At 40.4% G+C, this 25,655-nt stretch overlaps 1 protein-coding gene across 2 annotated transcripts in view; it reads right to left on the bottom strand.

Moving 5' to 3' along the window:
- The window catches only part of LOC111529161 (E3 ubiquitin-protein ligase UBR1), a 158,966-nt gene that overhangs the window by 14,772 nt on the left and 118,539 nt on the right, over positions 1–25,655 (bottom strand). For both annotated transcript variants that reach the window (XM_023196014.2, XM_026447834.1), the window contains exons 38-43: positions 19,802–19,869; positions 18,475–18,625; positions 12,591–12,678; positions 7,891–8,024; positions 6,015–6,123; positions 2,629–2,685 (exon numbers count right to left, since the gene is read on the bottom strand). In XM_023196014.2, the coding sequence (XP_023051782.2) occupies positions 2,629–2,685; positions 6,015–6,123; positions 7,891–8,024; positions 12,591–12,678; positions 18,475–18,625; positions 19,802–19,869 (607 nt within the window). The remainder of the gene's footprint in view (positions 1–2,628; positions 2,686–6,014; positions 6,124–7,890; positions 8,025–12,590; positions 12,679–18,474; positions 18,626–19,801; positions 19,870–25,655) is intronic.

Below are 25,655 nucleotides of genomic sequence, written 5' to 3'. Positions count from 1 at the left end.
AAAAAAAAAAAAAAACACAATATACTTAGTACTTAATACATGCTTGCAAATGTTACTCATTCTCACCAAACTAGATACAATAAAAGCCTTGCTTGCATATATTGGGGAAGATCATCTGAATAACGTGAAATTCTCTCCTCAAACCTCAATCAATCAATCAATCAATTTATTTATTTATTGAAGGCAGAGTCTCACTCTATCCCCCAGGCTGGAGTGCAATGGTGCAATCTCAGCTCACTGCAACATCTGCCTCCTGGGTTCAAGCGATTCTCATGCCTCAGCCTCCCGAGTAGCTGGGATTACAGGCGCCTGCCACCATGCCCGGCTAATTTTTGTATTTTTAGTAGAGACGGGGTTTCATCACATTGGTCAGGCTGGTCTTGAACTCCTGACCTCAGGTGATCCGCCCACCTCGGCCTCCCAAAGTGCTGGGATTACAGGTGTGAGCCACGGCACCTGGCCCCAATCAATTTAAATTCTGTAATTCTTTTCATCTTCAACTCAGTTGTCTATATTTAGTGCAACCACAACATTTATTTGAAAAACCCAGACACTTTTTTGTTTGTTTTTTTAGAGACAGTGTTCACTCTGTTGCCCAGGCTGGCCCTGAACTCCTGGGCTCAAGCAATACTCCTGTCTCAGGCTCCTGAGTACAGGTGCATGCTACTGTGCCTGGCTTAAATTTTATAATTATTTCTATACTCAGCTAAAAATGATCTCTAAGACTAACCTTGCCTCATTAACAATCTTTTCCTCTTTAAATTTCTATAGCACTAATGGTATATTCCATATATCATTATACTTTATGTTATAATGTCTTAAGTTTTTTTTTTTTTTTTTTTTTTTTGAGACGGAGTCTTGCTCTGTCGCTCGGGCTGGAGTGCAGTGGCCGGATCTCAGCTCACTGCAAGCTCCACCTCCCGGGTTTACGCCATTCTCCTGCCTCAGCCTCCGGAGTAGCTGGGACTACAGGCGCCCGCCACCTCGCCCGGCTAGTTTTTTGTATTTTTAGTAGAGACGGGGTTTCACCGTGTTAGCCAGGATGGTCTCGATCTCCTGACCTTGTGATCCGCCCGTCTCGGCCTCCCAAAGTGCTGGGATTACAGGCTTGAGCCACCGCGCCCGGCCAATGTCTTAAGTTTTATGTTGATAACTAGATTGTAGATTACTCATGACCAAAAGCTATGTTACCTCTTTTAAATTTTCCAGAGTATTTCAGTACCATGCTGGGTAAATAGCAGATGTATAAAAGGTATACAGTGAATTGAAATAAAGGAAAAATTTTGTGAGATTAACAGTCCAAAAATATGTATTCATATCTTAAACTTCTCTTGTTTCTCTACTCGAAGATCTTTTCTTTTCTTTTCTTTTCTTTTTTTTTTTTGAGACAGAGTCTTGCTCTGTTGCCCAGGCTGGAGTGCAGTGGCCGGATCTCAGCTCACTGCAAGCTCCGCCTCCTGGGTTTACGCCATTCTCCTGCCTCAGCCTCCTGAGTAGCTGGGACTACAGGCGCCCGCCACCTCGCCCGGCTAGTTTTATTTGTATTTTTTAGTAGAGATGGGTTTTCATCGTGTTAGCCAGGATGGTCTCGATCTCCTGACCTCGTGATCCGCCCGTCTCGGCCTCCCAAATTGCTGGGATTACAGGCTTGAGCCACCACGCCCAGCCAGATCTTTTCTTATGAGTGACTCCTGCTGCATCTGAGCACAGGTCTGAATCTGTCATCACTAAATCTCTAAAGATGTGCTACAAGTGAAAGCAGCACATGCACATGCACATGCACAATGGAGGTGAAAGGAGTTCCAGAGTGGCAGAAGATGACAAAAGAAGGCAAATGTATACTGTCTTCACGTTTGCTTTATCCACAGGAAAATGGTATTAGTGTTGGTATTTAAAGCCAGGAGTCAATTCCTCCACTTGTTTATAGATGTGATTCAAGGGAATAAAATTAGACACCGTATACAATACCAGACAGGCCCTGGGAGGGGATACAAAGAAGATAAGCGTGCAGTTCTTATTGGTCAGTTATTCTGGGTGCAAATAAGTGGACACTTATGAGAGAGAATATATTAGGGGAGGCTTCATGGAGGAGGAGGTGGCATTTAAATTAGTGCTTAAGAAAGAGGTAGATTTTGTTAGAGCCATAACTTAAGGGAGACAGGAGGGCTAAGGAAAAGTTTTTGGGATAGTTTCTAAGGACATAGATAGGAAGGAAAAAGGATATAGTTCTATGTATATCTTGCTTTATTCTTAAAAAAAAAAAAAAAAAAAATCAAAACCAAAAGTGGCTTATAGAAATACTGTAAACCACCACCTTCTGAAGTTAAATACCAGCAGCTCCATGATGCCTCCTCCACCTTTGCCTTTTGACAGGCATGTGCTAGCTTAAAAAAGATTCTCTCAAGAGGACCTGCGGGCTTCTAATAATCTAAGAGGAAAAGGACAGTCATTCCAAGAAAAAAACATTTGTAGGAAGAATCTGATTTCTGGCAAAGACCTAACAGAAGTCAGGAACACTGTACTGAGTGAGAATGAAGAAAGCAGACTAGAAAGCATGCTCAAGAAACCAACTACTTTAGGAAACACAACTTGTGGATGAGGGAGAAAGGATTAAGCAGTGAAACCAACCTGACCACGGTGTTTTTTTGCTTCAAACAGTTTAGTAAGGCGGGATCTGCACACCACCTGTATGTGGAGCCAAGAGAAAAGACAAATGGATTATCACAGCTTCAGTGCATGATTTGTCAACAAGCCATTGTTGTCTTCTTTTTTTTTTTTTTTTTTGAGATGGAGTCTCACGCTTTCGCCCAGGCTGGAGTGCAGTGGCAGCAATCTCAGCTCACTGCTTCTGCCTCCTAGGTTCAAGCAATTCTCCTGCCTCAGCCTCCCAAGTATCTGGCGCCCGCCACCACACCTGGCTAGTTTTTGTATTTTTAGCAGAGATGAAGTTTCCCGTGTTGGCCAGGCTGGTCTCAAACACCTGACCTCAAGTGATCTGCCCGCCTCAGCCTCCCAAAGTGCTGGGATTACAAACGTGAGCCACTGTGCCCAGCCTTGCCATTCTCTTCAATTCTTTCTGCCCTTTCTTTCTATATTTCCCTTTCTTTTTTTTTTGAGATGGAGTATTGCTCTTGTCGCCCAGGCTGGAGTGCAGTGGTGATCTCCAGTCACTGCAACCTCCATCTCCCAGGTTGAAGTGATTCTCCTGCCTCAGCCTCCTCAGTAGCTGGGACTACAGGCACGTACCACCATGCCCAGTTAAATTTTTAGTAGAGACAGTATTTTTATTTTTTAAATAAATTAATATTTTAAAAATATTTTTAAAATAAAATTTATTTTTAAAATAAATATTTTAGTATTTTTTAGTAGAGACAGGGCTTCACCACGTTAGCTGGGCTGGTCTCAAACTCCTGAACTCAGGTGATCAGCCTGCCTTGGTTTCCCAAAGTGCTGAGATTACATACATATGAGCCACTGTGCAGCTTATGTTCCTCTTTTCATTTCTTTTTAGATGGAGTCTCGCTCTGTCGCCCAGGCTGGAGTGCAATGGCATGATCTCGGCTCACTGCAACTTCTACCTCCCAGGTTCAAGCGATTCTCCTGCCTCAGTCTCCCGAGTAGCTGGGATTACAAGGCATGTGCCACCACACCCAGCTAATTTCTATATTTCTTTTTTTTTAATAGAGACAGGGTTTCACATCTTGCTGGCCAGGCTAGTCTTGAACTCTTGACCTCAGGTGATTCGCCTGCCTTGGCCTCCCAAAGTGCTGGGATTACAGGTGTGAGCCACTGTGCTCGGCCCTATGTTCCTCTCTCTATACTTATCCTTTTTGTTTTTTTTGAGATAGAGTCTACCTCTATTGCCCAGACTGGAGTGCAATGGTGTGGTCTTGGCTCACTGCAACCTTCGCCTCCAGAGTTCAAGCAATTCTCCTGCCTCAGCCTCTCGAGTAGCTGGGACTACAGACATGCGCCAGCATCCCCAGCTAAATTTTTTTTGGATTTTTAGTAGAAATGGGGTTTCACTATGTTGGCCAGGCTGGTCTCAAACTCCTGACCTCGTGATCCACCCGCCTAAGCCTTCCAAAGTGCTGGGATTATAGGTGTGAGTCACTGCGCCTGGCCTTATATTTATCTTTTTATATTTATCATTTTGCCCCTTTTCTTCTCCCTTTCTTTCTTCTCTTTCTTTGTTGTGTCTAATTATTTTTCCTTCTCTTATTCATTTATTTTTTAAAGACTATATCAACCAAGGTCTTACTGGAAAAACAGAAATCATTCTAAGTATTTAAACAAGAGAGAATTTAACAGGAGTTGGTAATAAAAGTGACGAAAGGGCTGAGAAATCAACCATGAGACAAAAAGGCAAGGCAAACTAAAGATCACCACTACCCTAGGCTGGAGGAACAAAAGGAAACAGTGGTATCATGGAGCCCAGAGGCTACGGACACTAGTGGATGCTGGAATTGCAGTAGGCTTGTCTGGTGGGAACTGGAGCCAGACAAGAGCTGCAGTCACCACCAGAGATGCCCCACAAGACAGAGAGAGGTAGCCTGAACTGGGGCCTCTCTCTTTTTTTTTTTTTTTTGGGGCCGGAGTCTTGCCCCATCACCCAGGCTGGAGTGCAGTGGTGAGATCTCAGCTCACTGCAACCTCTGCCTCCTGGGTTCCAGCGATTCTCCTGCCTCAGCCTCCCGAGTAGCTGGGATTACAGGTACCTGCCACCACGCCTGGCTAATTTTTGTATTTTCAGTAGAGACAGGGTTTCACCACGTTAGCCAGGCTGGTCTCAAACTCCTGACCTCAGGTGATCTACCTGCCTTGAAATCCCAAAGTGCTGGGATTACACGCATGAGCCACTGCGCCTGGCCAATATTGGGGCTTCCCTTTCTCCTGGCCACCCAAATCTTGCCAGTGCCTCCCCTCCCACTGGCTGAACCCATGTAGAAGCCAGCTGACAAGGTGGAATGGGAAATTCCCAGGGTCATTTTCCTGCAACACAGGGCAGAGGATGAGAAAAGACTTTCAGACAAGGAGGGTCTGGAAAGATACAGACGGCAAGGACTTCCTGTTTCAAAGTGTGAGTTTCTAATACTTGACTAAACTAGAACAGCAATTAAAACTCATGTACTCCAAGAATATAAAAGTAAAATTAGTTCAACCTTGTACTTAACACAAAGCGTGATGCTGATTTTCTTAATTCATTTTGATCACACGAGAGATCAGAATATCTCAAGAGAAATGAGGAAGCAAAGAAAAGAACCCAACACAGAGAACCACTGCACAAGAAGGGTGGTAGGAGACAGAAGCCAACATTCACACAAATACTGACTTCGGTATTAAAAAAAAGATAATGATTAAAGAAAAAGATAGAAAGTAAGGCGAATAAAGGAAATGATGGGCAAGAAAAGTAATACAGTGAGAGCTGATTATAAGAATGACGGAAAATGGTGCAGGCAAAGATAGGGTAAGGAGATTGGAGGTTATGAGCGTTGATAATGAACAAGAGGGCCATTATCATGGGCCTCTATAATGGGGTAGAAAGTTTTTCTGAAAGAGGGACACATTTCTCTCTTGGAAGTTTAACTGAAGTATTTTTTTTGATCTACCAAATGACCTTCCTTCTTTTCTCAGTCACTCTCCTGATACATGTGCTACCATGTGAGATGTGCTCCTATTTTGGATACAGCTCCAATTTGGGTTCTTTTGATACTAATTGTGACTTTATGCCTGCTAGCAAAATCCCCATCCCCCACCCCAAATTTAAAACAGATGAGACACCAGCTGCGGGGAAAGCAAATAAAAATGACAGTTACAGTGGAGTAAGCAGAAATTCCACCTGCCTATGGCTGTTGATCTTATCCCCACTTCTTAAGTGTGTAACTTAGGAATCTCCTATACTTTTGCCACCCCTTTAATCAATGCTAATCAAACTAAAAGCTTTGCAAGTAATTGTAATTTTAAAATTTCAAATTGTATAATAACCCAACGACGATATTTTACCCCCATAGTACCTCTGGAGCAAGGGTCTTACAGTATCCCAATATTCCTGGAAGAGCAGGAACAAATTTGTAGGTAAAGACAGATAGCTACAGAGTGCACTGTACTCTCCTTCTGCAGAATCTGCAAGAGAATAAAAATACATTTAATAAGCACATTATTCTTACCTGGTCAGTCTGTTATTAGAGTTTCTTCACTGTTTATGCTCATTTCTATACTCTCCTTGTAGAGGGTATATTGCTTATTCTATAAAACTATGGGTGGCAAATAAGTCACAGTGATTTTTTTAAAAACATAAATTGTATTGAGTCACTCTCCTGATCAGATGGCTCTAATGTGTAAACCACACTTAGTATAAAATACAAGGTCCCTATGGTGGCCCAAAGGCCCTGTGCGAGCTGCCCCTAATTGCTGCTTAGACCTCATCTCCTGTTACCCTCCCCTTAGGCTTCAGCCATACTCATCTCTCTGCAATTCTGTGATTACATCAAACAAAGCTTTGACATTTATAACTTCTTCTACTTAGGAATATTCTTCCTTCAACTGTCTGTCCAACTCAACCCCATCTATGCAGCTGTTTGCTCCATGTCTCCTCACATAGAAGCATTCTATGAAAACTAGCTCGGAGAGTTCCCCACTCTGGCCCCAATACCCTCTCTATCCCTGAACTGCTTCATTCTGCCTTGCAACATTTATCAGCATTTGACATTACATTATATATATATTTCTCTAGTTGTTTATAATTGGATTCTTCCCAATAAAAAGGACTTTATTTCACTCACAACTGTACTGTAGCACCCATGAGATAAATACATGACTTTTTTGTATGTGAGCAAACAACAGATCTGTGCTGGCAATTACTTGGAAAGCGGACTCCTATTTTATAAAAGACCATGAAAAATCTAGATCAGATAAACCCTACTGAACTGAGTTCAAGATAAAGAAGTTGATAGCCGGTAACGGTAACCTGGTCAGCTTATTCTCAAAGGACAAAAGGAAGAATCTCTGAGCAGTTTTGATGACTCTTCCAAAATCATATAAACATTCTGATTTTTACCCATACAAAGCCACAGGAAGGCTTCCCTACTTTGGTCTAGATTTAGAGGCAAGTAAATGAGAAGGTGATCCTCCTGCTTAAATATACATGGCCTCAGTTGGTTCCAGTAGGCCTTTCCTAGCAGCACTTTCATTCTTTAATGTAGTTACATGTACTTTTTTTTTTTTGAGACAGTCTTGCTCTGTCGCCCAGGCTGGAGTGCAGTGGTGCAATCTCCGCTCACTGCAACCTCCGCCTCCTGGGTTCCAGTGATTTTCCCACCTCAGCATCCCGAGTAGCTGTGATTACAGGCATATGCCACCATGCCCAGCTAATTTTTTTGTATTTTTAGTAGAGACGGGGTTTCACCACGTTGGACTGGCTGGTTTTGAACTCCTGACTTCAAGTGATCCACCCACCTCGGCCTCCCAAAATGTTGGGATTATAGGCGTGAGCCACCACACCTGGCCTCTATGTCCACAATTTAAATAACAGAGTATACAGTAAAGTCTTCCTCCTATAGCCAAACAGTTCTCTTCTCTAAAGACAACCAATGTTTCTAATTTCTTGTATAGCCTATCAGTTATATTCTGCATGTAGGTATTTTATAAGTTCAAGCACATAACCTATACATAGATAGGAGCTAAGAGTAGGTCTTGCAGATTAAAAAGCTAACAGACTTTTTGGCCTCACCTTTAACCTACACCAGGGCTCATGTTTGAAGTGAACATACATGAAAGAAATGGGGAGAGGAAAAGTGGTTTTGTCTGCTTTAACCTTGTATTCATGAGCTTGAAGGTAACAACAAAGAAAATCTCCCATTTTCCACTCCGTGATTTCATTTTTCTACTTACTGGTATGCAGGTCCTCAGGCGGAGTTACCCCAAGTAAATAGTGGAAAAATAATGCAGCACAGCGAAGATAAGGGGTGATGCCATTCTTCAGTGAGACCCACAAATACCAGCCAGGGATACTACACCCAATGCAGCTAAGAGACAATAATTCCAGAAGAGAACAGAACACGCATCAGACTAAAGTCCTAGATTTAAACATATCCCCCTTTTCAAATGCAAAGTTAAACATTTGGGTAATTTATTATCCATGCAATTTTTAAATATTTAAAAGAAAATACAATCCCAGCAACTCTGGGAGGCCAAGGCAGGCGGATCACCTGACGTCAAGAGTTCAACCAGCCTGGCCAACATGGCAAAACCCCAGTCTCTACTGAAAGTACAAAAATTAGCCGGGCGTGGTGGCGGGCACCTGTGATCCCAGCTACTCGAGAGGCTGAGGCGGGAGAACTGCTTGAACCCAGGAGGTGGAGGCTGCAGTGAGCTGAAATTGTGCCACTGCACTCTAGCCTGGGCAACAGAGCGAGACGCCAACTAAAAAAAAAAAAAAAAAAATTTGAGTAGCTAATAGTTTCAGTGTTCAAATCTCCTAATAATTTCCTCAAGAAAATCACAAATCTTACATTTTTTACCACGTGGATTTTTAAGGCAAGGAACTACTCTTTTTTTTCCTAGGTGGCAATAAAAAACAAAAGCAAAACAAAAACAAAGAGGCAACCAAAAAATCTACTTTAAAGGAGCTTGACTCTAAAATAGGTATACTCTTTATTTTTAAATTTTTATTATTACTATTTTTTGAGATGGAGTCTTGCTCTGTCACCCAGGCTGGAGTGCAGTGGCGTGATCTGGGCTCACTGCAACCTCAGTTTCCCAGGTTCAAGTGATTCTGCTGCCTGAGCCTCCTGAGTATCTGGGACTACAGGCACACGTCACCACGCCTAATTTTTTGTATTTTTAGTGGAGACGGGGGTCTCACCATGTTGGCAGGATGGTCTCGAACTCCTGACCTCAGGTGATCTGCCTGCCTCAGCCTCCCAAAGTGCTGGGATTACAGGTGTGAGTCACCATGCTCAACTAGTTTTTTTTTTTTTTTTTTAAGTAGAGACAAGGTCTCACTATCTTGCTCAGGCTGATCTCGAACTCCTGGGCTCAAGCAATCTGACTATCTCAGTCTCCCAAAGTGCTGAGATTATGGGTATAAGCCACCATGACTGGCCTAAAATAAAGTATATTCTTCAACATAAAACTTAAAGGTAACTAAATCTTCCTTTTTTTTTTTTTGGTTTGTTTATATTAAAACCTTGTAAAGAAATGTGGAGGAAAAAAATTTATCAATAACTAACCAAAGCAACTTGTTAGCTAAAACAAAATTAATAATTTCCTGGTTTCTATATTAAGATTGACTAATGATGTGTATGGCAGTTAAACTATTCTGTATGATACTGTAAAGTGAACCTTATGTAAATTATGAACTTGAGTGAATCATAGTGTATTAATATTGGTTAGTCAATTGTAACACATGGTACCTCTCTAATGCAAGGTATTAATAATACAGGAACTGGTAGGTGGAGGGAGCAAATGGCGACTTTTTATACTTCCTGCACAATTTTTTTTTTTTTTTTTTTTTGAGACGGAGTCTCGCTCTGTCGCCTGGGCTGGAGTGCAGTGGCCGGATCTCAGCTCACTGCAAGCTCCGCCTCCCAGGTTTATGCCATTCTCCTGCCTCAGCCTCTGAGTAGCTGGGACTACAGGCGCCCGCCACCTCGCCTGGCTAGTTTTTTGTATTTTTTAGTAGAGATGGGGTTTCACCGTATTAGCCAGGATGGTCTCGATCTCCTGACCTCGTGATCCGCCCGTCTCGGCCTCCCAAAGTGCTGGGATTACAGGCTTGAGCCACCGCGCCCGGCCCACAATTTTTCTGTAAACTTAAAATGCCTCTAAAAAACAAAATCTATTAACTTAAAAAAAATAAAAAAGACTGGTAAAGACGACTGATGAGGGGAACTTGGTAGCAGATGTAGTTCAGCAGAGTACGCCCATCGTACTCCTACTATAACCTCTACACAAAGGTTAAATATATATAAGATTTTAAATATATATTATGAATATATGTATAAATTATATATGTATTACATAACTATGTTACACAATATATGTACATATTGCATGTTATGTATGTATTACATGCATATTAAAATACAAATGCCAATGTATTTTCCATATTACTCATAAGAGCCTTAACCTGTAACTACATGCAAGCACTGAGTGCGTCAATTGTATGGATCACTGTAAAAGGACAATCTGTTTTCCATTTTCTACATTTATTTTAATTCTAAATACTCCTTTTGTTAAAATCCAATCATCTTTTGGCTATGCTTCCAGACCAGTTTACAAAAGTAAAGATGTGTTGACTTGTTTCAGTCTCAGAAACAAGTGGGTAGCTGTTATTCCAACCTACTATCTTTTAGTTCAAAGTAAAATCATCAAAATAAGTTTTCTTCACTGTAAGCCTATCCTGTAGCAAACAAAGTCATGCTAAAAGCCCTTAACAGATTTTTTTTTTTTTTTTAATCGAGAGACAGGGTCTTGTTATGTTGCCCAGGGTGGTCTCAAACTCCTGGGCTCAAGTGATCCTCCTGCCTCAGCCTCTAAAAGTGTTGGGATTACATGCATGAACCATTGCACCTAGCTTCATAACTGATTATTATTATTATTTTTTATTATACTTTAAGTTCTGGGATACATGTGCAGAATGTGCAGGTTTGTTACATAGGTATACATGTGCCATGGTAGTAGTTTGCTAGTACCCATCAACCTGTCATCTACATTAGGTATTTTTCCTAATGCTATCCCTCCCCCTTTCCCCCAGCCCCTGACAGGCCCTGGTGTGTGATGTTCCCCTCCCTGTGCCCATGTATTCTCACTGCTCAACTCCTACTTATGAGTGAGAACATGCGGCATTTGGCTTTCTGTTCTTGTGTTAGTTTGCTGAGAATGATGGTTTCCAGCTTCATCCATGTCCCTGCAAAAGACGTGAATTCATTCTTTTTCATGGCTGCATAGTATTCCATGGTGTGTATATGCCACATTTTCTTTATCCAGTCTAACACTGATAGGCATTTGGGTTGGTTCCAAGTCTTTCCTATTGTGAATGGTGCTGCAATAAACATATGTGTGCATGTGTCTTTACAGCAGCATGATTTATAATCTTTTGGGTATATACCTAGTAATGGGATTGCTGGGTCAAAGGGTATTTCTAGTTCTAGATCCTTGAGGAATCACCACAATGTCTTCCACAATGGTTGAACTAATTCACACTCCCATCAAGAGCGTAAATGTGTTCCCATTTCTCCACATCCTCTCCAGCATCTGTTGTTTCCTGACTTTTTAATGATCGCCATTCTAACTGGTGTGAAATGGTATCTCATTGAGGTTTTGATTTTCATTTCTCTAATGACCAGTGATGATGAGCTTTTTTGTGTTTGTTGGTCGCATAAATGTCTTCTTGTGAAAATTGTCTGTTCATATCCTTCACCCACTTTCTGACAGAGTTGTTTGTTTTTTTCTTGTAAATTTGTTTAGGTTACTTGTAGATTCTGGATATTAGCCCTTTGTCAGATGGATAGATTGCAAAAATTTTTTCCTGTTCTGTAGGTTGCCTGTTCACTCTGATGATAGTTTCTTTTGCTGTGCAGTTGCTCTGTAGTTTAATTAGATCCCATTTGTCCATTTTGCCTTTTGTTGCAATTGTTTTTGGTGTTTTAGTCACGAAGTCTTTGCCCATGTCTATGTCTTGAATGGCCCAAAAACTCCCAAAGCTGATAAGCAACTTCAGCAAAGTCTCAGGATACGAAATCAATGTGCAAAAATCACAAGCATTCCTATCCACCAATAATAGACAAACAGGGAGCCAAATCATGAGCAAACTCCCATTCACAATTGCTACAAACAGAATACCTGGGAATACAACTTACAAGAGATGTGAAGGACTTAATTCAAGGAGAACTACAAACCACTGCTCAAGGAAATAAGAGAGTACACAAACAAATGGAAAAACATTCCATGTTCATAGATAGGAAGAATCAATATGGTGAAAACAGCCGTACTGCTCAACGTAATTTATAGATTCAGTGCCATCCCCATCAAGCTACCACTGACTTTCTTCACAGAATCAGGAAAAACTACTTTAAATTTCATATGGAATCAAGAAAGAGCCTGTATAGCCAAGACAATCCTAAGCAAAAAGAACAAAGCTAGAGGTATCACACTACCTGACTTCAAACTACATTACAAGGCCACAGTAACCAAAACAGCATGGTACTGGTACAAAACAGATATATAGACCAATGGAACAGAACAGAGGCCTCAGAAATAACACCACACATCTACAACCATCTGATCTTTGACAAACCTAACAAAAACAAGCAATGGGGAAAGGATTCCCTATTTAATAAATGGTGTTGTCTAGCCATATGCAGAAAACTGAAACTAGATACCTTCCTTACACTTTATACAAAAATTAACTCAGGATGGATTAAAGATTTAAATGTAAGACCTAAAACCATAAAAACCCCAGAAGAAAACCTAGGGAATAACTGATTATTTTTAAACTAGAATTTAAATGATTCAAGTGTTACATTGCCAAACAACTGAACAAGAAATTAAATTACTACAATAGACTGAACTAATGGATTTTTACTCACCCACTTGTATATTGAGAAATTTCTGCAAAAAAAGAAGATGCAGAACGAGCCTCTTCACTGTCTTCTTGAACCTGAGCAAGGGGTACGCCTGAAAAAGAAATTCTGCAAGATGAATTATAATTATGTATTTGCTATTCAGTTTATAAATTATACTTTAATTTCATGGTTCCAAGATAATACACAATATAAATTCATTCAACTGAGGTTTTTGCTTTTTTTTTTTTTTTTTTTTTGAGACAGAGTTTCGCTCTTGTTGCCCAGGCTGGAGTGCAATGGCACAATCTTGGCTCACTGCAACCTCCGCCTTCTGGATTTAAGCAATTCTCCTACCTCAGCCTCCAGAGTAGCTGGGAACTACAGGTGTGTGCCACCATGCCCAGCTAATTTTGTATTTTTAATAGGGACGGGGTTTTACCATGTTGGTCAGGCTGGTCTTGAATTCCTGACCTCAAGTGATCCACCCGCTTCATCCTTCCAAAGTGCTGGAATTACAGGCATGAGCCACTGTGCCCAGCCCCACCTGCTTTTAATCTAAGTAGCTGATGCTGAATATTAAAGTTGTTAGGTAAACTTTATCTATATATTAGCTGGAGAAACAAACAGGGCAGAATCACTGAACATGGATGTTTAATATTTACTTGCTAAACATGTAAATACTTCCTCATAACATGACCATGGAAATAAATTGTTATCAACCTGCTTTGGTTTCCTAGGAATCTTAGGCAGCAGATAGAAATTCAACCTCTAGAAAGGGAAGTAGGTGTCTGTCCTGCCTTTATGCTCAAGCAAAGGGTCCCATAAAGAGAACTTTATGAGGTTATTTTCCTCCATCAACCTATCCTTAAGAAGGACCATCCTAAACCTTTCCAGCAACTGTCAACTTTCCCACTTACATTAAGGCTCTGGATAAGCTACATAAGTTCCCTGAACTTCAGAATTACTGTATTAAAATTGATATAGAAATGTCTACCTTGTAGTTTGCTGAGAGGTATAGTTACAGCACATTTGAGTATTGCTCTGTTGTTTTAAAAATGCTTTTATGTATTAATTCATCTGGAAGGTCACAATTCAAGTTGCCCTCAGTAATTTTATCATATCTGAATGAACACTGCTAGTCCTTTTCATTTTCCAAATAACATCTCTTTATTCCTATACTTTTAAAAAACACATCATGAATTCATACTGATTTTTTCAATTCAAATGTAAGAGAGTTCAATAATTCTAAGGGATTCTTTATAAATTTGAGGTAAATTTTACATGCAATTAAATGCACAAATATCAAGTGCTCTATTTGATAATGAGTTGGACAAATGCATACACCCATAAAATAAGATTTTTATTTTTTAATTAATACACTTTATTTTTTAAGAGAAGTTTTAGATTCACAGCAAAATTGAGCAGAAAGTACAGAGGATTTCCTCTGTCTCTCTGCACATACAACATCCCCCACCTATCAACATTCGGCACCAGTGTTGTACGCTTGTTATAATCAATGAGCCTACACTGCCACATCATTATCACCCAAAGTCCACAGTTTACATTAGGGTTCATTCTTGGTGTTTACATTCTATCAGTTTGGACAGATGTGTAATAATGACACGTATGCACCACTGTAGTATTTTTCAGAACAGTTTCACTGCCTTAAAAATCCTCTATGCTGTGCCTATTCAGCTCTCCCCCAACACCCTTACCCCTGGCAATCACTGATCTTTTTACTGACTCTATAGTTTTGCCTTTTCTCTAGAGTGTTATATCGTTGGATTAATATAGTATACAACCTTTTCAAATTGAGTTATTTTAGCTAGTCATAGGCATTTAAGTTTTGTCTATCGTTTCATCTCGATAACTCATTTGTTTTTTATTTTTTTGAGATGGAGTCTCGCTCTGTCACCCAGGCTGGAGTGCAGTGGTGCAGTCTTGGCTTACTGCAACCTCTGCTTCCTGGGTTCCAGCGATTTTCCTGCTTCAGCCTCCTGAGTGGCTGGGATTACAGATGTGCATCACCATGCCCGGCTAATTTTTGTATTTATTTAGTGGAGATGGGATTTCACCATGTTGGCCAGGCTAGTCTTGAATTCCTGACCTTAGGTGATCCACACATCTTGGCCTCCCAAAGTGCTGAGATTACAGGTATAAATCACTGTGCCCGGCTGATAACTCATTTCTTTTTAGCACTGAATAATATTTCCACTCTCTGGATATAGTGTAATTTATTTATCCACTCACCTATTGAAGGATGTCTTGGTTGCTTGCAAGTTTTGGCAATTATGAATAAAGCTGCTATAAACATCCTTGTGCACAGTTTTGTGTGAACTTCAGTTTTCAATTCATTTGGGTAAATATAAGAAGCATGACTGCTGGGTCACATGGTAAGAGTATATTTAGTTTTGTGAGAAACTGTCAAGCTGTCTTCCAAAGTGACTGTACCATTTTGCATCCCCATCAGCAACAAATGAGAGTTCCTGTTGCTCCACATACTTGCCAGCATTTGGTGGTGTCAGTGTTTTAGATTTTGGCAATTCTAATAGGTGTATAGTGGTATCTCATTGTTTTAACTTGCAATTCCCTAATGGCATATAGATGTTGAACATTACGATCACTTATCATCTGTACATCTTCTGTGGTGAGGTGTCTTTTCAAGTGTTTTGGCCACTTTATTTTTTAGAGACAGGATCTTGCTATGTTGCCCAGGGTAGTCTCAAACTCCTGGGCTCAAGCAATCTTCCTACCTTGGCCTCCTAAAGCGTTGGGATTACAGGCATGAGCTATCGCACCTGGCTCATTGCCCCGTTTTTTTTGTTTGTGTTTTTTTTTTGAGACCAAGTCTCATTCCGTTGCCAGGTTGGAGTGCAGTGGCATGATATCAGCTCACTGCAATCTATGCCTCCTGGGTTCAACTGATTCTTATCTCTCAGCTTCTCAAGTAGCTGGGACTATAGGTGTGCACAACCACACCAGGCTAATTTTGGTATTTTTAGTACAGACAGGTATTCATCATGTTGGTCAGGGTGGTCTCAGACTCCTGGCTGAAGTGATCTGCCCATCTTGGCCTCCCAAAGTGCTGGGATTACAGGCATAAACCACGGCACCCAGCCTCATTGCCCATTTTAAAATTGGGTTGTTTGTTTTCTTATTGTTGAATGTTAAGAATTCTTTGTATACTTTGGATAACAGTCCTTTATCAGAAGTGTTTTTTGCAATACTTTTTCCCAGACTGTGGCTTGTCTCTCATTCTCTTGACATTGTCTTTCAGTGCATAAGTTTTTAATTTTATTGTAAGAAGTCCAGCCTATCAATTATTTCTCTCACAGATTATGCCTTTGGTTTTATATCTAAAAAGTCATCTCCATACCTAAGGTCATCTAGGTTTTCTCCTATGTTATCTTGTAGGAGTTTAATAGTTTTGCATTTTACATTTAGGTCTATGATCTATTTTGAATTAATTTTTGTGAAGGGTGTAAAGTCTGTGTCTAGATTCATTTTATTGGACATACATGTCTACTTGTTCCAACACCATTTGCTGAAAAGAATGCCTTTCATCCTTTGCTCAAATGTCAAAGATCAGTTGACTACATTTATGTGGGTCTGTATCTGGGCTCTCTTTTATATTTTATTGATCTATTTGTCTAATCTTTTGCCAACCACACTGTCTTTATTACTGTAGCTTTATAGTAAGTCTTAAGGTTGGGTAGTATCAGCCCCTCAACTTTCTTCTCCTCCAATACTGAGCTGGCTATTCTAGGACTTTTGTCTTTCCATATAAACTTTATTTATTTATGTACTTGTTTGTTTACTTATTACTTACTTTCTGATTGACTGGGTCTTGCTCTATTGCCTGGCCTGGACTGCAGTGGTGCAATCCCAGCTCACTGAAGCCTTGACTTCCTGGGCTACAGCAATCCTTCCACATCAGCCTCCCAAATGGCTGGGACTATAGGCGTGTGCCACCATGCCCAGCAAATTTTCTTATTTTTTCTTAGAGATAGAGTCTCACTATGTTGCCCAGGCTCAAACTCCTCCCAAAGGGCTGGGATTACAGGCATGAGCCACTGGGCATGGCTCACATAAACTTTAGAATCAGCTTGTTGATACCCACAACAATAACCTGCATGGATTTTCATCGGGAGGCTGGAGTACAGTGGCATGATCTAGGCTCACTGCAATCTCCGCCTCCTGGGTTAAAGCGATTCTCCTGCCTCAGCCTCCCAATTAGCTGGGATTACAGATGCCTGCCACCACGTCAGCTGATTTTTGTATTTTTAGTAGAGACAGGATTTCACAATGTTGGTCAGGCTGGTCTCGAACTCCTGACCTCAGGTGATCCACCTGCCTCAGCCTCCCAAAGAGCTGGGATTATAGGCATAAGTCACCACCCGGCCTCTATTGTCTCTTTTATAAAACACATAAGCAAAAATGTATATAAACACACATATGCATAAAATACCTTACAGAAAAATGCTATGCTATAACCACTATTCTGTACCTTACTTTTTAAACTTATTGTATCACAAAGATCAATTCATATCAGATCTTGTTCACTACTTTTTAAAACTGCATAGAATTTCATTATATGGTACATCATAGGTAATTCAACGAATTCCCCATTGATGGACAGCTCAATTATTTCTCTTTTTTTGATATCCCAAAAATAACACAATAAATAATGTCGTGCTTGCATCATTTCATATTTTTGCTGGTAAAGCTTTGGGATAAATTCCTAGAAATGAAGTTGGTGTACCATAGGGTAAATGCACATGTACTTTTGCCATATTTTATTCTGACATCACTTGAATTATGTTCGTCCTCTAGATTATCTGATTCTTCAGTAGCCCTTATTGGTCACTGGTATCCAGGACCAGATTTTGCTTTGGGTTTTTTTTTCTTCTTTTTTAAAGAGATGAGGTCTTGTTCTGTTGCCCAGGCTGGAGTGCCATGGTGCAATCACAGCTCTCTGCAGCCTCAAACTCCTGGGCTCAAGTGATCCTCCCACCTCAGACTCTCAAGTAGCAGGGACTACAGGCGCCCACCAGTATGCCCAACTAACAACAACAACAAAAAATCTGTAGAGATGAGGGTCTCACCATCTTGCGCAAGCTGGTCTTGAACTCCTGAGCTTAAGGGATCCTCCTGCCTTGGCCTCCCAAAGTACTGGGATTACAGGCATGAATCACTGCATCCAGCCCCTAGACTTTGCTTCCTATTAAAACCCAGACTCTAAAAGAACAACTGTATTATCATTCCATAATGTTGTATTACTCGTGTATCTTCAAATGAACATTAATTCAAAAGACATTTAATGAGTGTTTACTGAGTTTAACAAAGGTTACTAGATACTTGCAGCTTTAAAGGGAAGATGTTGAAATTTCATTGTTTCCTATCATCAAGAAACTTACACTGAGGACAAAGGAGCAGAGAGACAGAAGAAACAGGGAAAGGAGCAGAACAACAATAAGATATAACCACAAATAACTATAAAACAAGATACTAATGATAAATGCTACAAGGGGAAGAAAGTACTATCATTCTAGCTGAAGGAATTAAGAATGGTTTTAGGGACCTCTTTATCAAAATGTTGAAAAACTCATGTAGGGCCAGACCTCGAGGACGAGGAATTTGAAAAAGATGGAAAAGCAGGTTCAAGTGGTCTCCCTGCATATCTGCAGAGCAGTTGCTAACTAGGTAGTTTCACCTAATTATCTTTTTCACAGCTTATTCTACCTTTCCTTGCTTAAACAGTATCCATTAAAAAACAGATGAATAATCATTCAACAAAAAACATAACACAGAACCTAGAAATACATTATATAATCACAAACATAATTAATTTTGCCAGGAAAGCATGGCAAAATGTTATTCACAGTCAACACCCCGATGAAAACCTTACCTGTGTCTATTGTAAGTAGTATCTGAAGCATGTGTGCCATGGTGATCAAATGGAAGAGATAAAGGTGGTTATAGGAAGAACTAACTGAAGAAGGCTGCAGATCAACAGTTTCATCCCAATACAAGGATGGGAATGCTAACACAGCACCCACCTATGAGAGAAAAATGGACATCAACATGGGTAATGATAAAAGACTAACATAAATTAATGTCATAACTAAATGTGAAGCGCATCAGATGCTATACTGTTTGTGTGTGTGTTTTTTAATAAACACCATATTTTTCTTTTTTTCTTTTCTTTTTTTTTTTTTGAGACGGAGTCACGCTCTGTCGCCCAGGCTGGAGTGCAGTGGCCGGATCTTGGCTCACTGCAAGCTCCGCCTCCTGGGTTTACGCCATTCTCCTGCCTCAGCCTCCCCAGTAGCTGGGACTATAGGCGCCCGCCACCTCGCCCGGCTAGTTTTTTGTATTTTTTAGTAGAGATGGGGTTTCACCGTGTTAGCCAGGATGGTCTCGATCTCCTGACCTCGTGATCTGCCCATCTCGGCCTCCCAAAGTGCTGGGATTACAGGCTTGAGCCACCGTGCCTGGACTACAGGAGTTCTTAAAACAATACTGACACAGAGGCCCCACCCTGGTCTAACCAAATGAAAATCTCTTGGGGTAGGGCCCAGTTAATAGCATTCTTTTCAAAGTCCCCCAGGAGATTCTAAAAGACAGTCAGGGTTGATGACCACTGGGTAGAGGCCTAGATAATGAGGCATGAGGATGCTGGCTAACCCTGCATCCATAAACTCCATGCTCCCAATCTCAATACTGTTTTCTCTACAGAACTTGGTTTGAAGGAATGAGATCATCACAGGAATGGAAGATCTCTGCAAAAAACTAAGGGCAGTTGCCATCCATCCATAGGTGTTTTGAGGAAGCCTAGATATACCCATGGTCTGGTCCTTATCATCAAATAATTAATGATTTTAAGAGAGCTCACACAGTTATTGACTGTATATCATGTATACAACTTAAGAAAAAGGCCAGAAGGGGAGCATAATATGAATTAGAAAAGGCTTGTCTGTACAGACACCCACTAATGTAATCAACCAGGAAAAGACCTATTACAAATTCTAGTGCTTTTCTTTTTTTTTTTTAAATGAATTTGATGGTCTCCATCAAATCTGTACCTATTTGTAAACAGAATGGACAGGAGAGACCAAACTTTATAGATTAAACACCAATAATTTATAATCTTGAACAAAGAGCATGAATTTGAATGAGGAAAGTACAAGAAATTATCAACATGAGTGACTTAAACAAAATTACTGAACACTTACCAAAACATGAAACAGATCTATAGACAGAAGGCATGGTGTATCTTCTGATTTTAGGTTAGGAAGAACAACTAAAACAAACAAAAAGTTAATGTAATTCAGTCAGTAAGATAGCAATGTAGTTAAATAAAATGCAAGCTAAAAACACCTAAACCAAACATGTAACAGGGTTATAAAACACAGAAACTAATAAGTCACACCTTTGAGATATGGAAACTATAATGAGACAAACTGAACTGAGAAAAGGCTGCTAGAAAGACTTGGATACAGTTTAAGCATTGAAAGGTAAAATCTAGGTGGAAAAGGCACATGAAATAGGACAACTGAAATATAGAGATTGTTAAAGAAACATTTGTTGAATGAATGAGAAGAGTTATTTTTATACAATGTTACCTCTATCACTTGTTTTCTCTGACTTCCATTTCTAAATGTTCTGTGATACATAATATGTGAACAAAATTGAGGTTGTGGAGTGGAAAGAACATGCAAAATAGAGTAGGTGAAATGAGGATGGAGAAGATCCTCCTGAACAAAATTAGATAATGGTTTATGTAGACTGGTCATCTGGAGGAAATGCAAATGACTCAAAAGCTACTATCTTTCCAATCTGGTCCATGCCTAAGGAAAAGCTGTAATTCCAAAAGTGAGAGCGAGAGAGGCAAAGAAGTGAAATTGAGAAGTCAGGACAAGAGGAATGGTTTTGTTTATATAAAAATGAGGGAATGAATTACTGTAGGTCTAGGTACTGGTTCTGAACTCTGGCTCAGAAGATTCAACATTACATAAATAAAGCTGTTACTTTTTAAAATGAGGAAGAGAAGACTCTTTTCAGACTAAATTTCTTTCTTTCTTTCTTTCCTTTTTTGAGATGGAGTCTTGCTCTCTCACCCAGGCAGGAGTATAATGGCATGATGTTGGCTCACTGCAACCTCCGCCTCCCAGGTTCAAGCGATTCTTGAGTCTCAGCCTCCCAAGTAGCTGGGATTGCAGGCATGTGCCACCATGCCCAGTTTTTTTTTTTTTTTTTTTTTTTTTTGAGATGGAGTCTCACTTTATCGCCAGGCTGGAGCACAGTGGTACAATCTTGGCTTACTGGACCCTCTGCCTCCCGGGTTCAAGCAATCCTCCTGCCCCAGCCTCCCGGGTAGCTGGGACCACAGACGCGTACCACCATGCCCAGCTAATTTTTGTACTTTTAGTAGAGACAGGGTTTCACCATGTTGGCCAGGATGGTCTCGATCTCTGGACCTTGTGATCTACCCGCCTTGGCCTCCCAAAATGCTGGGAATACAGACATGAGCCACCGTGCCCGACCAATTGTTTCTTTTTTTTTTTTTATTAGTAGAGACAGGGTTTCACCATGTTGACCAGGCTTGAACTTCTGACCTCAGGTGATCTACCTGCCTCGGTCCCCCAAAGTGCTGGCATTACAAGCGTGAGCCACCATGCCTGGCCATGTGACTAGATCAATTTCTTAATCTCTAATCCCAAGATTCTAAACAAAAAGCATAAAGGTTAAGATCAGGGGCTTTGAAGTCAGACTAAAACGGCTTCCAGTACTGGTTGTGACTATTGGTCATAGGCAAGTGACAGGCGACTTAAGCTCTCTAAGTTTACACGCAGTATATACAAGTTTGTTGGGAGGTTCATTAACATATTAATTTATTATTTGTGTATTTTATTTTGAGATGGAATCTCACTCTGTTCCCTAGGCTGGAGTACAGTGGCATGATCTCGGCTCACTACAACCTCTGCCTCTTAGGTTTAAGCAATTCTCCTGCCTCAGCCTCGCAAGTAGCTGAAATTACAAGCACCTGCCACAATGCCCAGCTAATTTTTTTATTTTTTATTTTTAGTAGAAATGGGGTTTTGCCACGTTGGCCAGGCTGGTCTTGAACTCCTGGTCTTAAGAGGTCCACCTGCCTTGGCTTCTCAAAGTGCTGGGATTACAGGTGTGCACCACGCTCCAGGCCAACATATGAATTTAAAGCACTTATCCAAGCTTGGCATATGTAACCCCTCAATAAAAGTTATTAATACTGGCTACATAAAACAAACTAAAGTGATCACAGCTCTGACGTTAACTAGCTATGTGACTTTGACAAGTCATTTGCTGTTTCTAGGTCTCATCTCCTCAAATGATCTTTTAGTAATATTTCTGATATTTCAGTTAGCATGTCTATGATACTACCTGTCTTACTTTTCTCCTCAATGTTACAGCTTACTCAAAATATTTAAATAATTCCCGATCCCTTGTCCTAATTTCCATCATCTTTTCAGCCAAAAGAATACTCTTCGTGTCATCAAATTTTTCTTACAGGCAGTTTTAAAATGATTTTTCTTTTCCTGATTGCTAAAAATATTTAAAATTCTTTTGAAATCAAAAGTCAATTTTGGTATGCATATTTTCATTTTATCTATGGGTTAAGCCAAGCCTTTATGCACAATTAAACACCTCGGCAAAGTTTACATGATACAGTGAAAAAATAATGGGCTCTATGGTCAGTCTGGGTTTAAATATTAGTTCTACTTCTTATTAGTTTTATTACCATGGGCAAGTCATGTAACTTCCCTGTGCCTCAGTTTTCTCCTTGTAAATTGGGAGAATAATTTCCTTGAAGGATGGTGACTAGAAATGAGATTTTATTAAAAAATTCTAGTACAAGGCATAGCACATGGCAGTGAGCATTGTATGTCCTATATATCTATCCATCAATCCATCCATTTAGAGACAAAGTCTCTCTCTGTTGCCCAGGCTGGAGTGCATAGTACGATCACAGCTTACTGCAACCTTGACCTGGGTGAAAGTGATACGCCTGACTCAGCCTCCCGAGTAGCCAGGACTGCAGGTGTGCACCACCACACCCTACTAAGGTTTTTGTAGAGACAGAGTTTCACCATGTTGCCCAGGCTGGTCTCGAACTCCTGAGCTCAACTGATCTGCTCACCTTGGCTTCCTAAAGTTCTGGGATTACAGGTGTAAGCCATTGCACCCGACCTGTCCTACTGCTACTGCAGAAATCAACATATTAAAACAATACTCATCACTTTACTAGAAAATAGCTCCTATTCTGCACTTCCTTATTTCTCTCAATTTTTCTGCTATTCATTTTAGTTTAAAATTTTGCCCCTGACCCAGCCCACACCAATGTCTTCCCTAATTCCTGCTACCACATTCAGATGCATATGTTACCTCTAATTTTTCCCTCCTTCAATCCAACCTATTCAATATCAAATTAAGCTCAGAATACCATTGTCCAAAACATTTCAAAAAATTCCAATTACCTAAAGAATAAAGTTCAAACTTATGGCTGAGGCATTTAAGTCACTGTAATTTTATTTAAAAAAACTTCATGCTTCTCTATCTGTAGATGCCATTACTCCTATCAAACCTGTCTACCTGAACATATCACACACTTTCCTACCTCCTCAGTGTTTGTTCAAATGCACCCTGTGTCTTTTGGAATGCAGCTTCTGTTCCTCTCAATTTATCTACTATGTGTATTCCCTTCAAGGCTCAATTCAAATCCTACCCTGTTAGAGGAGATAACAGCAGAGTCCCAAAGTGATTTCTTCCTTGTCTCAATTTTTTTTTTTTTTCCTTTTTTGAGATGGAATCTCTCTCTGTCGCCCAGGCTGGAGTGCAGTGGCACGATCTCGGCTCACTGCAAGCTCCACCTCCTGGGTTCACGCCATTCTCCTGCCTCAGCCTCCCAAGTAGTTGGGACTACAGGCGCCCATCACCATGCGTGGCTAATTTTTGTATTTTTAGTAGAGACGGGGTTTTACCATGTTAGCCAGGATGGTCTCGATCTCCTGACCTCGTGATCCGCCGCACACGGCCGCTTGTCTCAATTTTTGAAGTGTGTATTAGTGAAGCACATATCTGGCATTTGGCTATTTTATGTTTGTTTTTAGAGAGGTTCTGCTTCTTTAATTCAATCATAAGCATTAAAATGGCAAGGAACATATCTGATAGCCCTAACATCTTACAAATAAAAATGCTCCTCTAATAAATGTTCATATGGCCGGGCGCGGTGGCTCAAGCCTGTAATCCCAGCACTTTGGGAGGCCGAGACGGGCGGATCACGAGGTCAGGAGATCGAGACCATCCTGGCTAACACGGTGAAACCCCGTCTCTACTAAAAAATACAAAAATACTAGCCGGGCGAGGTGGCGGGCGCCTGTAGTCCCAGCTACTCAGGAGGCTGAGGCAGGAGAATGGCGTCAACCCGGGAGGCGGAGCTTGCAGTGAGCTGAGATCCGGCCACTGCACTCCAGCCCAGGAGACACAGCAAGACTCCGTCTCAAAAAAAAAAAAAAAAAATGTTCATATGAAAAACTTTGATATATAGGCATAAAGCTATACTACAGAAATTCCTCCAGTATTGCTAATTAGAGATTATACACCATCATTTTAGTCTCTCCCATCTGTGATAATGTTAGTCTCGTTTGGTGCTTTTTTTGAGACAAGGTCTCACTATATTGCCTACACTGGTGTCAAACTCCTGGGCTTAAGGGATCCTCCCCTTCAGGCTCCTGAGTAGCTGGGATTATAAGTGTGTGCCACCATGCTGGGCAATAAGCTGTTTTAAACATTGCAAATCCCATAATGTGTAATAAGTGCAAAAGCAGTGAAATTGGAAGAATTACTAAGTATCTAAATTATGACTGAAATGAAAGAGATACCAAAAAAGTAAAAAAACAAAAACAAAATAGTGATATGCAAATAGGATAAACTGTTCAACAGAAAGACGTCCTAAAAACGAAGACAGGCACATGTGACATATGGAAGGTTCTGGGCCTGTGCAACTGACCAAGAAGAGAAAAAAGTAAGTGAAAGAAGGGAAAACTTTTATGTGTGTGACTAGGGGAACAGTATCAACATTAGATTTCTATTAGCATGAAGCCAATTCAGGAGACACCTGGAAGTCAATTTGAAAATATAAAAGCTAAGCATGGCAGAAGTTCTGACAAAACTTGAGTGGCGGCCTTGGGAAGAGCTGTGGAATCTCCACATCAACAGGATAAGCAGAAAGCTGCTCAGGAAGAGGAGCTCCCTAAGAAGCTTGTGGGGATTGACAAGGGAAAACACTACTGGCTTCAATAGATTTTCAAGGTAAAGAAGGTCTATTTTGCTGGGGAAAAAAAAAGTCTGCTAGTTTAGCTACAAGAAAATTATGCCTGGCTTTAAAGCTTAAAAAATCTGAATAACTCTTATTTGTCAGAAATATATCTGGGAAGTGCATGCTGAAACTACCCTACTCATGACAATTGGGACTTATGAACAAATAGATTTACAAACAACTCTCTTTAAGGCTCGTCTCTTTGGGTACAGAGGAGCTTATAGTAGACTTCAAATGCCCAGATGGAAATGCAGATAACCAAAAGGAAAGCAAAATCATTCTAATGCTATGTAATGACTTATCCTTCATTTTATTTTTATACTAATTGAGATCACCATATGAGCTCTTAGTAAATTTCTAACTTGTCAGAATCTGAGAAGATTAGCTGTTATAGCCAGCCTGTCAAAGAAATGGGCATGGAACTGAGTTCTGAGATTACTGAATGTAGCATTTCCATTATTTCATAAGAATTTGACTCACAAACAAAATTAAACATATTTTAAAATGATCTATCCACATCATTGCTCCCTTTTCTAATTGGATTGGGGATACATGGATGTTAGTTGTCGTAGACATTGGTTCAATAACCTAGGTAGGTAGAAGAAACATAAGTTGAAAATATTTGGAAAATACAGATTTTAAAAATAAGGTCATGAAGGCCGGGAGTGGTGGTTCACGCCTGTAATCCCAGCACTTTGGGAGGTGGAGGCAGGCGAATCACCAGAGGACAG

This window comes from Piliocolobus tephrosceles, unplaced genomic scaffold (genome assembly GCF_002776525.5).
Source record: "Piliocolobus tephrosceles isolate RC106 unplaced genomic scaffold, ASM277652v3 unscaffolded_108, whole genome shotgun sequence".
NCBI lineage: Eukaryota > Metazoa > Chordata > Mammalia > Primates > Cercopithecidae > Piliocolobus > Piliocolobus tephrosceles.
This window is presented reverse-complemented; position numbering and strand designations above follow the sequence as displayed.